Source organism: Gadus morhua, chromosome 8, assembly GCF_902167405.1.
Source record: "Gadus morhua chromosome 8, gadMor3.0, whole genome shotgun sequence".
NCBI lineage: Eukaryota > Metazoa > Chordata > Actinopteri > Gadiformes > Gadidae > Gadus > Gadus morhua.
The window spans coordinates 4,597,203-4,611,110 of NC_044055.1; the positions used below are offsets into that span (position 1 = coordinate 4,597,203).

At 44.0% G+C, this 13,908-nt stretch overlaps 1 protein-coding gene and 1 long non-coding RNA gene across 2 annotated transcripts; one reads left to right on the forward strand and one right to left on the reverse strand.

Moving 5' to 3' along the window:
• The first annotated feature begins 2,397 nt into the window (after positions 1–2,397).
• LOC115548215 (uncharacterized) lies at positions 2,398–5,763 on the forward strand. Its single transcript, XM_030362691.1, has 6 exons — positions 2,398–2,781; positions 3,340–3,780; positions 4,265–4,420; positions 4,567–4,778; positions 4,952–5,265; positions 5,358–5,763. Exons 1-6 carry the CDS (start codon positions 2,774–2,776, stop codon positions 5,574–5,576), a joined length of 1,350 nt encoding a protein of 449 aa, XP_030218551.1. The 5' UTR covers positions 2,398–2,773; the 3' UTR covers positions 5,577–5,763.
• Positions 5,764–5,893: 130 nt separating this feature from the next.
• LOC115548228 (uncharacterized) lies at positions 5,894–8,031 on the reverse strand. The gene is made up of 2 exons (XR_003977549.1): positions 7,935–8,031; positions 5,894–6,892 (listed from the first exon to the last, which is right to left on the reverse strand). It is a non-coding gene; the product is annotated as an uncharacterized LOC115548228 (long non-coding RNA).
• Between the last annotated feature and the right edge of the window lie 5,877 nt (positions 8,032–13,908).

Here is a 13,908-nt window from a genome sequence, read left to right on the forward strand (position 1 = left end):
TATGAAAGTCCAGGCCCCCCCTTCCTGCACTCGGGGTCCGACTGGGCCAGGTTTCGGGAAGGAAGGGCCCCCCCTTCCTGCTCTCGGGGTCCGACCGGGCCAAGTTTCGGTGCGGGGGTCCCAGTTAGGCCCTAGAATAAGGTATTCAAATTTCAGGGCGGTAGGACCTTCCTATCTCAAAAACTGTTTTTCCACCACATCCGCCTTAATGAGTGCCCTTATAGTCCCCTTCTGCCCGTCTGGTGCCCTTTTAGTGCCCCCTTTAGTACCCTGATAGTGCCCTTCTGCCCATCTGGTGTCCTTCTAGTGCCCTGTTAGTCCCCTTCTGCCCCTCTGGTCCTTCAAGTGCCCCTCTGCCCATCTGGTGCCTTTCTAGTACCCTGATAGTGCCCTTCTAGTAACCTGATAGTGCCCTTCTAGAACCCTGATAGTGCCCTTCTAGAACCCTGATAGTTCCCTTCTAGAACCCTGATAATGCCCTTCTGCCTGTCTGGTCCTTCTAGTCCCCTTCTAGTGCCTTTCTAGTACCCTAATAGTACCCTTCAGCCGTCTGGTCTTTCTATTGCCCTTCCAGTGCCCTACCAATGCCCTTCTAGTGCCTTTCTAGTGCCCTGATAGTGCCCTTCTACTCGTCTGGTCCTTATTCAATTCAATTCAATTCAAAGTGTTTATTGTCATATGCATAAATGAGACGTTCTCAGTTGTGCAGTGAAATTCTTCCTTTGTTTCCACAGACTGAATGCCAAGATTTGTTTTACAAGATAGATAGAACAAATAATACATTTAAGTTAAAATAAATAAATAAATAAATAAATAAATAAATAAATAAATAAATAAATAAATAAATAAAAAATAAAAATAGTGCCCTTCTTGTGCCCTGATAGTGCTCTTCTGCCGTCCGATGCCCTTCTAGTGCCCTTCTGCCAGTATGGTGCCCCCATGTTTGAAAAAGTGTGCTAAAGTGCCCTCTATGGTGGTGAAAATTAGAGAAAGTGCCTTATTGGCTGCCCTTTACACGTGACCAAAAATTAAGGAGTGCCCTAGGTTGCCCCTGATGATGATGTGCCCTCTGGAGCAAGAATATGGCAAACCGAAAAAAACATTTTGTGGTTATCCATTGAGGTGCAGACGTTCCTCTCTTTGGTAGCTGACGAACGGGGAATGCGAGGCGTTGCTTTCATGTGGCGTCGCCATGACAAACAGCTACATCGAGTGGTACTTAAATCTCCACTGGATAACGGAGCAAAAAGCGGATAAGAGTCAGTACCCATAGTGGAAAAGCGCAATTAGATGCCAAGTTAGAAAAACGCAATATTTTCAGTTTGCATAATCCGTTCAAAATGTATATACATTTTTTGAGCGTTCAAGATCATTCAAGTGTAGGTTTTTTCATGCAAGAGAGACGATAATGGTCAGCTATCACCTCAACCTGAAGGAAAACTTCCTTAAATGTTTCCGTAGCTGGCTTTCAGCGGTCAAAGACTGTATGGTAGCGGCACATTGAATTTTCTCCGGTCAAATTTAAATGTTAGTAAAGATGAAATCAGTAAGGCATCCTCCTTTCTTTGGCCAAAATGGAAAGTGCACAATGATGTGAACAACTAATTTTGGTGTTTATAAAGTCGCTAGAATAAGGGAAAACAGTGTCTTTGAAGCTATTTTTTTTCTGAGATCCCCCAGACCTCCCGTTTAAATTATGAGCCCAACTATTCTTTTAAGTGCTACATGGAGATGTAACAAGTGCCCCGAATGGGACCTTCAAGGCAGCGCTTGCTAAGGTTAGGGGATAGGACCTTCCAGGCAGCGCTGTCTTTAAGGCTCCATTGGGGGAACCAAATACCATCAAGTTAGAAAAGCCACTGTGTCCGCTGGTGGGGCCCCTTGTTGTCCAGAATGTGCCCTTTTTTATTTTTTCGCCCCTGCCCTTCAAACAGGCTGAGTCCTCCACTGTATCATATAAAGAGCTACGGGAGTCGTAAACGGCAACAATCACTTTCTCTTCCATGCTGCAGTTCACCCCGGATATCTAACTGATTTGTTTTGTCTTGTTTTTGTTTTATTTATTTTTTATTTTTTATGTTTATTTATTTCCAGAATGTCTTGTTTTTTAAACGATTTATGATGACTATATGCTCTGTAAGGTGACCTTGGGTGTCTTGAAAGGCGCCTCTAAATTAAATGTATTATTATTATTATTATTATTATTATTACTGCACTGAGTTGGCCGGTTGAACGCTGATTGGCTGTTACGTTACACATGTCACTCAGTGGCCACGCTGTTGAACGCCGATTGGCTGTCATCACGCGAATATCGCGTCAAAATTTAAATATTTTTAAAGATTGATAGATTGCGGGGAAAATAGGACCCATTTTTCCCAGAAAAGGGTCCTATGTTCCCTGCTTTTCCGAAAAGGGTCCTATGCTCCCCGGTATGTATGGCTACAGGGAAAAATAGGACCCTTCTTGGGAAAAACGGCGAACATAGGACCTATTTTTTTTAAAAAAAGGGTCCTAACATAGAACCCGGGGAACATAGGACCCGGCGGGGAACATAGGGATGACCCCGTAATAACGACTGCACAAATGGGAATACCCTTACTTCCACGGAGCACATGAAGCGAATGCTTCTAAAACAGTGTGTTTGACGGGCCTTTATTATGCAGTAATAAAGGCCCTTTAAAATAAACAACTAAATTTGCTGTTGCCTACGTTGCGTGGCGGTGTGACTAGCCTACTTGGAACAGACTTGGAAGCATTGGAAGGCATCGACAAAATGGCCGGGTGAGTTTCAGACCGAGTTTGTTAGCCGCGGGACGAAAACGGTAGTCTCCCGGCAATATCGGGAGTGTCCCGGGAAAATCGGGAGGGTTGGCAAATATGACATCAGCTGCTGATGTCACCCTAGTAGGTGGAAGACGTATCTTAAAACTGGATGGATGGATGATCTACTGTCTTGTTTGCACTTGGTTGGCCTATTCAATTCAGTGTGTCCTAGAACTGGAGGTGCTACAACTGCTGGCTTTGGTAGGCTACTGCAGCTAGTTAGCATCTATCTATTATAGGCTATTTAGCCTATTATTGTAAGGGTGGGTTCATATCATAGGCGTAGCCTATTATAAGGACACCGGGGAAATGTCCCAAAGATATCCATTGAAAAGCTGCTCATTGGCGCACGGTTGCATTGGTACATGGACCTATTAAAAGGACACCGGATTGAAACATGGCGTCCTTTACATTTCTATGGAATGGGATGCACAGACATTTTCAACTCTTGCAAATCAGTAGAAAGAATAAAAATAATAAAGTAATGCTGGCTAATGTCATGATTTATTTTTTCAGCCTGGCCCACATCGCAGATGCTATAGATGAAATCCTGAGGACTGAAGTTGGGACCGATCACCTTCTCCTATTTCTCGAAAACATTAGCCATGTGCTGACAATTGAAGCAGCCGAAGGGGATTTGCCCGATGAGCAACGGGTCTGTCAGCTTTTATCCATGGCCATTCATGAGCTCGGTGGAGCACGTATGCAAGCCATGTCAAGGGAGCAGCTGCTTTATCTCCTGGAGAGCCACTTCAAAGTTGGAGACATTGCGAAACAGCTTGGAGTAAGCAAGCGGACCATTCGAAGGAGGATGACTGAATATGGTCTGTCTGTGAGACAGACATATTCAAACATTACAGATGAAGAACTCTGCAGAGTTATATTCCAGTTCATCTCAAATTGCCCAAATGCAGGTATAAGGACTGTGACTGGACATCTGAATTCTCTGGGAATAAGGTGAGGACACGTATTGTTGAACTCATTCAACATTCATCCGACATGCTTATGTAAATGTGCTCACAAATCAAATAATTGATGCAACCTCATTGAAAAAGAGACTATTACAGGACAATTGATTGGAAGGTAAACACAATAGGCTACTACCTTGTAGAGCCCGATCCATTAATATGCCGGCCGATTTTAGTTTATCTCAGAATAATCGTCATCGGCCAAAATTTTTTTTTATCAAGCAATAGTGTTTCGTGAAATGCATTGCTGCCATGGATGTAGCATAATGAATAGCATTAATGCTATAGCCTACTTACAGCAGCAGCAGGTGTGTTGTAATACATTTGATTCATTTACACTACATTGAGAGTTAGTTCCCCCTGCAACCAATAGAAGAGGCATTGGTCATCTCTTGACTGTTATTGATTTGCAAATTATATAATAAAGTACACTTTGTAAACTGCTATGTAAACAAGTATCTGTCCTCCTCAAGAGTCACACAGCACAGGGTTCGTCAGGGTCTGAAAGCTGTTGATCCGGTTGGTAATTTTCTCCGTGGGCTTCAGTTAAACACGGTTCCAAGGGTTCCATACAGCGTTCCGGGTCCTCTCTCCCTGTGGCACATTGATGGGAATCATAAACTGATACGGTATGACCTTTAATGAGGCATTTTACAAATATTATTTATTAATTTATTTATTATTAATTTATTATTGTGGTTTTGCAAGAATGTAGTGCCAACATTGTATTACCCATATTCCCACATCAGATAAGTGTTTTCGTAACTCTTCACAGGTGGAAAATTGTAATACATGGAGGTATTGATGGATACAGCCGGCGGATTATGTTTCTCAGTGCCAATACCAACAACAGGGCTTCCACTGTACTCCAGTGTTTTCTGACTGCTGTCGCTGAACATGGTTTGCCACAACGCGTACGAAGTGACAAGGGAGGAGAAAATGTTGAGGTGGCCAGGTTCATGCTTGAACATCCAGAACGGGGCCCTGGTAGGAATTTATTTCATACTGGTTGTATACTTGTGATTTCGTTGAAACATTTATATAAAGCTGTTTAATCAATAATGCAGGGACAAACAAATGATGAAACTTTACCGTGACAAAACAAACCCCAAAAAGTATTTTTCTCTTTCTTGCCCATCCGTCCAACTGATATAAATCAGACAGACGTAGCCACATCACAGGGAAGAGTGTCCACAATCAGAGGATTGAAAGGCTGTGGCGTGATGTGTGGGTCATGGTGGTGTCAAACTACTACCACACCTTCAGGTACCTGGAAGAGGTTGGATTGTTGAATCCCGATGAAGATAGCCACATCATCTGTCTCCACTACATCTTCCTACCAAGACTGAACTGGCATCTGAGGGAGTTCATCAGGATGTGGGACAGGCATCCCCTTTCAACAGAGGGAAACAGGTCCCCACAACAACTATGGGTGGCTGGCTTGCTTTTGGAGCCACAACAGGATCTTCATCTGGTAACACTGATTTCATTGTAAAACACCTGATCATAAAAAACAAACATATCCAATATTACGATTCTTACAACATGTGGTCCATATTTCCACAGGCTGATGCTACAAACTGGGGCATTGACTGGGAAGGACCTGTTGCAGAACCTGACCCAGTGGCTGTGGTTCAGGTTTTACCAGTCCATTCAGACCTGCAGCAGACAATTGAGGAGCATTTAAGGGGTACGATTGATCCATACATGACCAGTGACGTCTTCGGCATGGACCTTTACTGGCAAGCTTTGTCACTTGTTGCACAGCTTCACTTACCGGACTAGTTCTGCTATTTTGTGCCATAAGTGAGCAAACTATTTATGTGACAGTTTGGGTTGATGCATCCAATTTGGGGTTGGCTCATTTATGCATTTGCAAAAAAAAAAGAAGCCTTTTTTATATTTCCAGTTTTATAAATGCATTGTCTTATTATTGTTTGGTATTTGTGAAAAATAAATGACATCAAATAACTGTTCAAGTTCTTCATTTTTAAATAATAGAAACTAGAAAATAATTACATTAATATTCTCAGCCCTCGTGTCGTTCATATATGCCACCGAAACACTGTGAATGTATCACACTTGAATAATGAAAGTCAGAGTGCTTTGAAGAGTTTCTCTTTACTTACATTTCTGCAAATATACACGGACAAAGACGACACATTAATAACGACACTTTTTTGATAAACATTCATGTCAGTACTGAACTACAAAGTGTTAAGGTTTCAGAGGACAGAAAGGTCAAATCCACCCTGTGGTACTACACAAATCAATACTATGCCTGTGTAAAAATAAGTGGAGCACAATGTATACTGCACAATGAAATCAAACAACAAGAAAAAATGACTTAAACAATTAATGGCAAAAATAATGACTAGACAATACAATTATGTAAGTTTCTGTAGGGGTGTACTTGTCTAAAATACACTTCTCACATGAATATGCTCAACATTCAGAATTAATTATGCACTTATACACTCTGGCCCCTAGAGTAATTCCTCTCTATTTTGCCAGTCTTCTCCTTGCCTCCTGTCTTTCATTTTTGTGGTAGCGCTGGGTGGTGTAAGGGACATCAGAGACGCTTCTGCAGGTTTAGAACCGGAACCACAGGAACCAGAATCTGGGAGGCAGGCAGGAGAAGTGGAGGTGTGGGCAAGTGGTTGAAGAGCTGGTTTGGTTGACTGGAGAGGAAGCTCAGGAGCAGGCCTCAGAACAGAAGATGGAGCCTCTATGGGCTCGCGACAGTTCTCCCTGTGCAGTGCCTAAAAGTATTACCTTTTTTGTATAACAAAGCATAATATCAGATGACAACATGGCTACACAGGAAATGGCACAGATACTAGGTTATTACTGGCTGGGTAAAGTGTTTATAAACTCAACATCTTGTGATTGTCGCAGTATTTATCACTTGGAGCCGGGTGGTGCTTTTCTCCATCACCATGATATTAATAATAATGACTTGCCGGATGTGGGGGTATGGCTCAAACAATGGTGCCTGACTCCACATACGCGCCTTGATCCACAGTACTGCTCGTAGAGTTGGATGAAAAGTGCCTCAAACACACGATTGCAGTCAGGTCACTGTGCTGGGCTTCTCCCTCCTGCAAAGTATTTGCAAAGGTATTGAGTAGCATTAGTGTAGTACAAGACATGATGTAATGGCTTGCCTTGCAGTATTGTCATGCTTGCTCAGAGTATTCATTTAGAATATATTTGTTTGTGAATGTGAGCTTAATTCAAATTGTATTCATGATTGTAATCATATACTCGTGAAAATCTGTTTATTCTTGGTATTGTACGGATAATAAATTGTTGTGTTGGTAGATCTATAGTCTCCTGTGTGTACAAGGAAATATGAAAACAGGCAAGAGAGGAGATTTAACGCTGGTTATGTTGGCTGCCATTGTCATCTCCTTTATTTTACACCACATCAGATATTCTTAGCATTGTTATCTCAATCAATGAATAATCTACACAATTTCTTCTGTATGACTCTGATTAAATAAACCCAATAACCAATAACCAAAATAAACCTTCAAATCAAATTCATTTATCTAATTACATTAATATAAATATTAAGTATAAATGTGACTCTTAACAGATATACTGTAGTAAAAGATAACACTTTCAGTGGTGTTTAATGCCAAGTCTGTAGACCTACCCATTTTAATTACAGTAAATTACCCAAACAAATTAGCAATTCATTATCTCAACTAAAACAATAATAGGTCTACTTTGAGAGTGAATAACCGTATCAAAACAGGCACCATCAAAATAGCCTACATTTAAACAACACTTTATCCGTCCTACAACATTATACATTGCTGTTCCAAGTGATATAAATGTGCTGGTTGTATAAAACACTAGTAAATCCTAAACTAAGTCATAAAATCACACGGAAGCGCTTTACCCAAACAAATGAGCAATTCATTATCTCAACTAAAACAATAATAGGTCTACTTTGAGAGTGAATAACCGTATCAAAACAGGCACCATCAAAATGGCCTACATTTAAACAACAGTTTATCTGTCCTACATTATACATTGCTGTTCCAAGTGATATAAATGTGCTGGTTGTATAAAACACTAGTTAATCGTAAACTACGTCATAAAATCACACTGAAGCGCTTTGTGGGCACATACCAAGTTCAGGCGTTCCCACGGCGACGTAGGGTAGCAGGCGTCTGAGTGGCGACGAACTTATCCACACGTCGAGAGTAGACGTACATTTTGTCTGAATTTCCTTCTGTACGTCGCCGTGACACCGCCGCCGGTGGGCGGATCTTCCATGCCGTCGCCGTGACGTCGCTGCTGGTCTCTCGTCTGCAGTCCCAATCAATCCCATTCAAAATTTCACACGTTCCCACGGCGACGTAGGGTAGGCTGCTCCTTCGCCTTTTCCAGGGAATCCTTAGGTTTGGCACTATCCACTCGCCATACAAGGGGGGGTTATATATCTTACGTGCTTACGCGTTACGTCTAAAACAGAGCATATATCGGCCTTAAGGCGGCTGCATGCTTCAGCGTTGGTGTTACGTTGTTGCGCAAAATTTACTCAAAGCAATTCATGCTCCCTTTTAGGTTGCGCGTGTTGCCAAGCAATTTACCGCCAGAACAGTAGGTGGAGTAATATGTGGAGTAAAGTATTTCGTTGAAGACGACCTCGAGAATGACGTCTTTGTCTGTGGGAGTCGTTGGTTTGTTTATGTGCCAAAGTTTGATGATCTCCTTTCGCGAGTCATCCGATATCTTCCCGACTCTCACCAAAACCGGCCCTTGTGAGGGAGCAGCTGGCAGATCATTTTTTGTCAGATGCTGGCGTGTTTCCCCACCAGTACAATGTGCTACGATTGGGTATGCGCACTGACCAATAAATATATATACATTGGTCACTTGGAAGCATGACTTTTGATTCATTAGTTATCATGTTACACAAGTTACCTAATTTGGTTTACGTCAAACTCATTAATTCATATCCATATAAAATGTTTATACAACAGCTACTGCCTTGACAGATGAATGAATTATTTAAGTGTAGGCCTATAGCCAAAGGCTTTAAGCTATAGCGCATAATGTCCACATAAATTATATGGTAGGCAGCATTATTAGAGAAAGGGGTTTATTTATCAAATACAGAAAATAGTCCCACCATACACGCACACATTTTTCATTCACTACACACTCACGCTTTCAAATTTCATTCACTCAAAGAGGCTACTGAACTTATGTTTCACATAGAACGTGAACACAAAACATTACGTAATTAATTCAAATAGGCTAACACTAAAACAAATAAGGCCAGTAGGCCTAATAGAACGAATATCGGGTGACAAGATCATTAAAATGGCTCACAATCCCGCATCAGCTGTTTGATGTCGCGCATCAAAATAGCACTTTGCCCCTGTGGAAGGGTTCGCATAAAGGGTTCGCATAATTATGTGCCAGATCGGGAGGTGGGTGCGGTATGAAAACAGGAAATGTGATACTCCAGACAAGAAGTAGTTACCAGACCAGCAGACCAATCACAGCCTTGCAGGCTGCGCGGCTCGCGTAAAAGCTTACGTAAAAAATGACGCAAGTCTAGAAAAATCGCCCGACGCACGCAAGACGTGAGAAGTCGCGCAAGGGGTGCGCAAGGGCGCGCAAGGGCCTCTTGCGCTTACGCTTACGTAACTGAGCATAAATCGGCCTTAAAGGCGGCTGCATGCTTCAGCGTTGGTGTTACGTTGTTGCGCAAAATTTACTCAAAGCAATTCATGCTCCCTTTTAGGTTGCGCGTGTTGCGCGTGTTGCCAAGCAATTTACCGCCAGAACAGTAGGTGGAGTAATATGTGGAGTAAAGTTTTTCGTTGAAGACGACCTCGAGAATGACGTCTTTGTCTGTGGGAGTCGTTGGTTTGTTTATGTGCCAAAGTTTGATGATCTCCTTTCGCGAGTCATCCGATATCTTCCCGACTCTCACCAAAACCGGCCCTTGTCAGGGAGCAGCTGGCAGATTATGTTTTGTCAGATGCTGGCATGTTTCCCCACCAGTACAATGTGCTACGATTGGGTATGCGCACTGACCAATAAATATATATACATTGGTCAGCATGACTTTTGATTCATTAGTTATGTTACACAAGTTACCTAATTTGGTTTACGTCAAACTCATTAATTCATATCCATATCAAATGTTTATATAACAGCTACTGGCTTGACAGATGAATGAATTATTTAAGTGTAGGCCTATAGCCAAAGGCTTTAAGCTATAGCGCATAATGTCCACATAAATTATATGGTAGGCAGCATTATTAGAGAAAAGGGGTTTATTTATCAAATACAGAAAATAGTCCCACCATACACGCACACATTTTTCATTCACTACACAGTACTCACGCTTTCAAATTTCATTCACTCAAAGAGGCTACTGAACTTATGTTTCACACAGAACATGAACACTTATGTTTCACATAGAACGTGAACACAAAACATTACGTAATTAATTCAAATAGGCTAACACTAAAACTAATAAGGCCAGTAGGCCTAATAGAACGAATATCGGGTGACAAGATCATTAAAATGGCTCACAATCCCGCATCAGCTGTTTGATGTTGCGCATCAAAATAGCACTTTGCCCCTGTGGAAGGGTTCGCATAAAGGGTTCGCATAATTATGTGCCAGATAGGGTGGAAGGTGGCGGTATGAAAACAGGAAATGTGATACTCCAGACAGGAAGTAGTAACCAGACGAGCAGACCAATCACAGCCTTGCAGGCTGCGCGGCTCACGTAAAAGCTTACGTAAAAAATGACGCAAGTCTAGAAAGATCGCCCGACGCACGCAAGACGTGAGAAGTCGCGCAAGGGGTGCGCAAGGGCGCGCAAGGGCCTCTTGCGCTTGCGCTTACGCTTACGTAACTGAGCATAAATCGGCCTTAAAGGCCGATTTATGCTCAGTTACGTAAGCGTAAATCGGCCTTAAAGGCCGATTTATGCTCAGCTACGTAAGCGCAAGCGCAAGGGGCCCTTGCGCGCCCTTGCGTGCGTCGGGCGATTTTTCTAGACTTGCGTCATTTTTTACGTAAGCTTTTACGCGAGCCGCGCAGCCTGCAAGGCTGTGATTGGTCTGCTGGTCTGGTTACTACTTCCTGTCTGGAGTATCACATTTCCTGTTTTCATACCGCCATTTTTAAAAGCCAGAAGGCAAGGACGACCCGGCAGGCTCATATACAAAAGCATTAACGTGAAGTGAAGTTAACTTTGCTGCCAACACATTATTTCGTTTTAAAATGTAGAGAGATATGCACATTTATACAACCCCAATGATCAACAACTTCATCACCCCTGTTCCTCTGTCTGTTGCCATCATTCACTGTGTATGGGGAGAACACGATCTGGCACATAAACAAACCAACGACTCCCACAGACAAAGACGTCATTCTCGAGGTCGTCTTCAACGAAAAACTTTACTCCACATATTACTCCACCTACTGTTCTGGCGGTAAATTGCTTGGCAACACGCGCAACCTAAAAGGGAGCATGAATTGCTTTGAGTAAATTTTGCGCAACAACGTAACACCAACGCTGAAGCATGCAGCCGCCTTAAAGGCCTATTTAGGGTCGTTTTAGACGCAGAGACGTAAGCACGTAATTTACACAAGGGACTTGTTTTAGACAAGTTTTGATTTACGGTTCCCGTAAGGTTCCTTAAGGATTGCGCGTGTTGCAAGGGGATTCTCCGCCAGAACAGTAGGGGGAGCAACGAACGAATCTGTGGGAAGTGGAAATCGCTGGCTTGTTTATATTTATAATCATAGCCGCGGAAACGTATTCTCAGCAGGGGGTGCTGGAAAAAAAAACTCAGCCTGCACTAGACTCGCAACTCGCTACATTGATAAAAAAGATATAGCTGGCCAATCACAGTCTTTGCGAGCTGCGTAGGGCCGTAGTGTTTTAAGGCCGATATATGCTCTGTTTTAGACGTAACGCGTAAGCACGTAAGATACATAACCCCCCCTTGCGCGGTAAAATATCCCCCCTTACGTGCTTAAGTGCGTCACGCCAAATTCCTGACTATGCGACTAAAACACTACGGCCCTACGCAGCTCGCAAAGACTGTGATTGGCCAGCTAACCACATCCTTTCAGGAGTCTCACATTTCCGGTTTTACAGCATAATAGCGCCATTTTTAAAAGGCCGTGACAGAGGCGAATGAAGAATTTTGAAGAAGGAGAAGAAGAAAACACAAGAACGAGTTATGATAATTATAAACAGTACCGCGGGAAGTAGGGGTGCTGGGGGTGCTGCCCTGTCTGAGGCCCTGTCTTATCACAGAAAACGATTATTTCTAAAAACTCCGGCCAAAGTGGAGATTTCTGAAAACGCCGGTTATGTGTTGTGTCAACGGGGAGAAACGGGATTTTAGGTTCTGAAGCGTCACATTATGCACCAGGAAATGCTTAACGTCATGTGAGCGCCCGCTGTACCGTATTGGTCCGAATATAAACACAAACCCGACCTATGTTTGGAAAAAAGATTTGAAGAACAGATCTTGTTTTTATAAATAAATAAATTGCATTCATTGAAATAATATACGAAAATTAAAAGGCATAGAATAAAACACTGCATTGCCACTAAACAGTAGTGCAAATAGGCCGTACTGATGTGTACACAAAAGACTATTCCTGACACTCCTCTGCCCCGCTGTGTTCGCTCTGGCTGTGGTCGCTCCGCACTGTTTCGGCCCGTGGCAAAGCGGGTCATCGTCGCTGCTGTCCAAGTTATATGAAAAAGTGTGAGGGGAGCGGTGGCGCGCTAAACTTGTTCTGTGAGCAGCTGGATGTGAACCATGGTGTAAACACAACGATCGATTTTCGACTGTGCGCGCATGCACTGGTGTAATTGAGCTGCGCTGCTATATATCTTTTTTATCAATGTAGCGAGTTGCGAGTCTAGTCCAGGCTGAGGTTTTTTTTCCAGCACCCCCTAATACGTTTCCGCGGCTATGATTATAAATATAAACAAGCCAGCGATTTCCATTTCCACGCCCACAAATTCGTTCGTTGCTCCCCCTACTGTTCTGGCGGAGAATCCCCTTGCAACACGCGCAGTCCTTAAGGAACCTTACGGGAACCGTAAATCAAAACTTGTCTAAAACAAGTCCCTTGTGTAAATTACGTGCTTACGTCTCTGCGTCTAAAACGACCCTAAATAGGCCTTCAGTCTTTCTCTGAGAGTGACAGAAATGGTGGTGGTGAAGACATACAGCAGCATGGAACGGACATGCAACCACAAGCATCTGAAGGCATCGAAGCTGCTAACCAGGCTTCTTCGCCAGAGCCACAAAGAAGAGCTCGCAAGTTGACGGAAAAGGGCCAAGAGTTGCACAAAGAGCAAGTTACAAGGGTTCAACACCGTTTCATCAAGAGCAACGACAAGGGGAAAGCAGTCACTAAGGATGCTAAAGGAGTGCTGAGTGAAGAGTGTCCAAACAGCTTGCTGCATGAACAAATTACTAAGTGGTCTGAGGGAGACCACCCCTCCCCCCCCCCAGTGGTCTGAAGGAGACCACCCCCCCCCCCCCCCCCAGTGGTCTGAAGTAGACCCCCCCCCCCCCTAGTGGTCTGAAGGAGACCCCCCCCCCCCCCTAGTGGTCTGAAGTAGACCCCCCCCCCCCCCCCCTAGTGGTCTGAAGGAGACCCCCCCCCTAGTGGTCTGAAGTAGACCCCCCCCCCCCCCCTAGTGGTCTGAAGGAGACCCCCCCCCCCTAGTGGTCTGAAGTAGACCCCCCCCCCCCCCTAGTGGTCTGAAGGAGACCCCCCCCTAGTGGTCTGAAGTAGACCCCCCCCCCCCTAGTGGTCTGAAGGAGACCCCCCCCCCCTAGTGGTCTGAAGGAGACCCCCGCCCCCTAGTGGTCTGAAGTAGACCCCCCCCCCCCCTAGTGGTCTGAAGGAGACCCCCCCCCCTAGTGGTCTGAAGTAGACCCCCCCCCCCTAGTGGTCTGAAGGAGACCCCTCCCCCCCCCTAGTGGTCTGAAGTAGACCCCTCCCCCCCACCTAGTGGTCTGAAGGAGACCCCCCCCCCCAGATGCACAGGTCAACGACATTGTTCTTCTGAAGGATGATGGGATGCCACGAA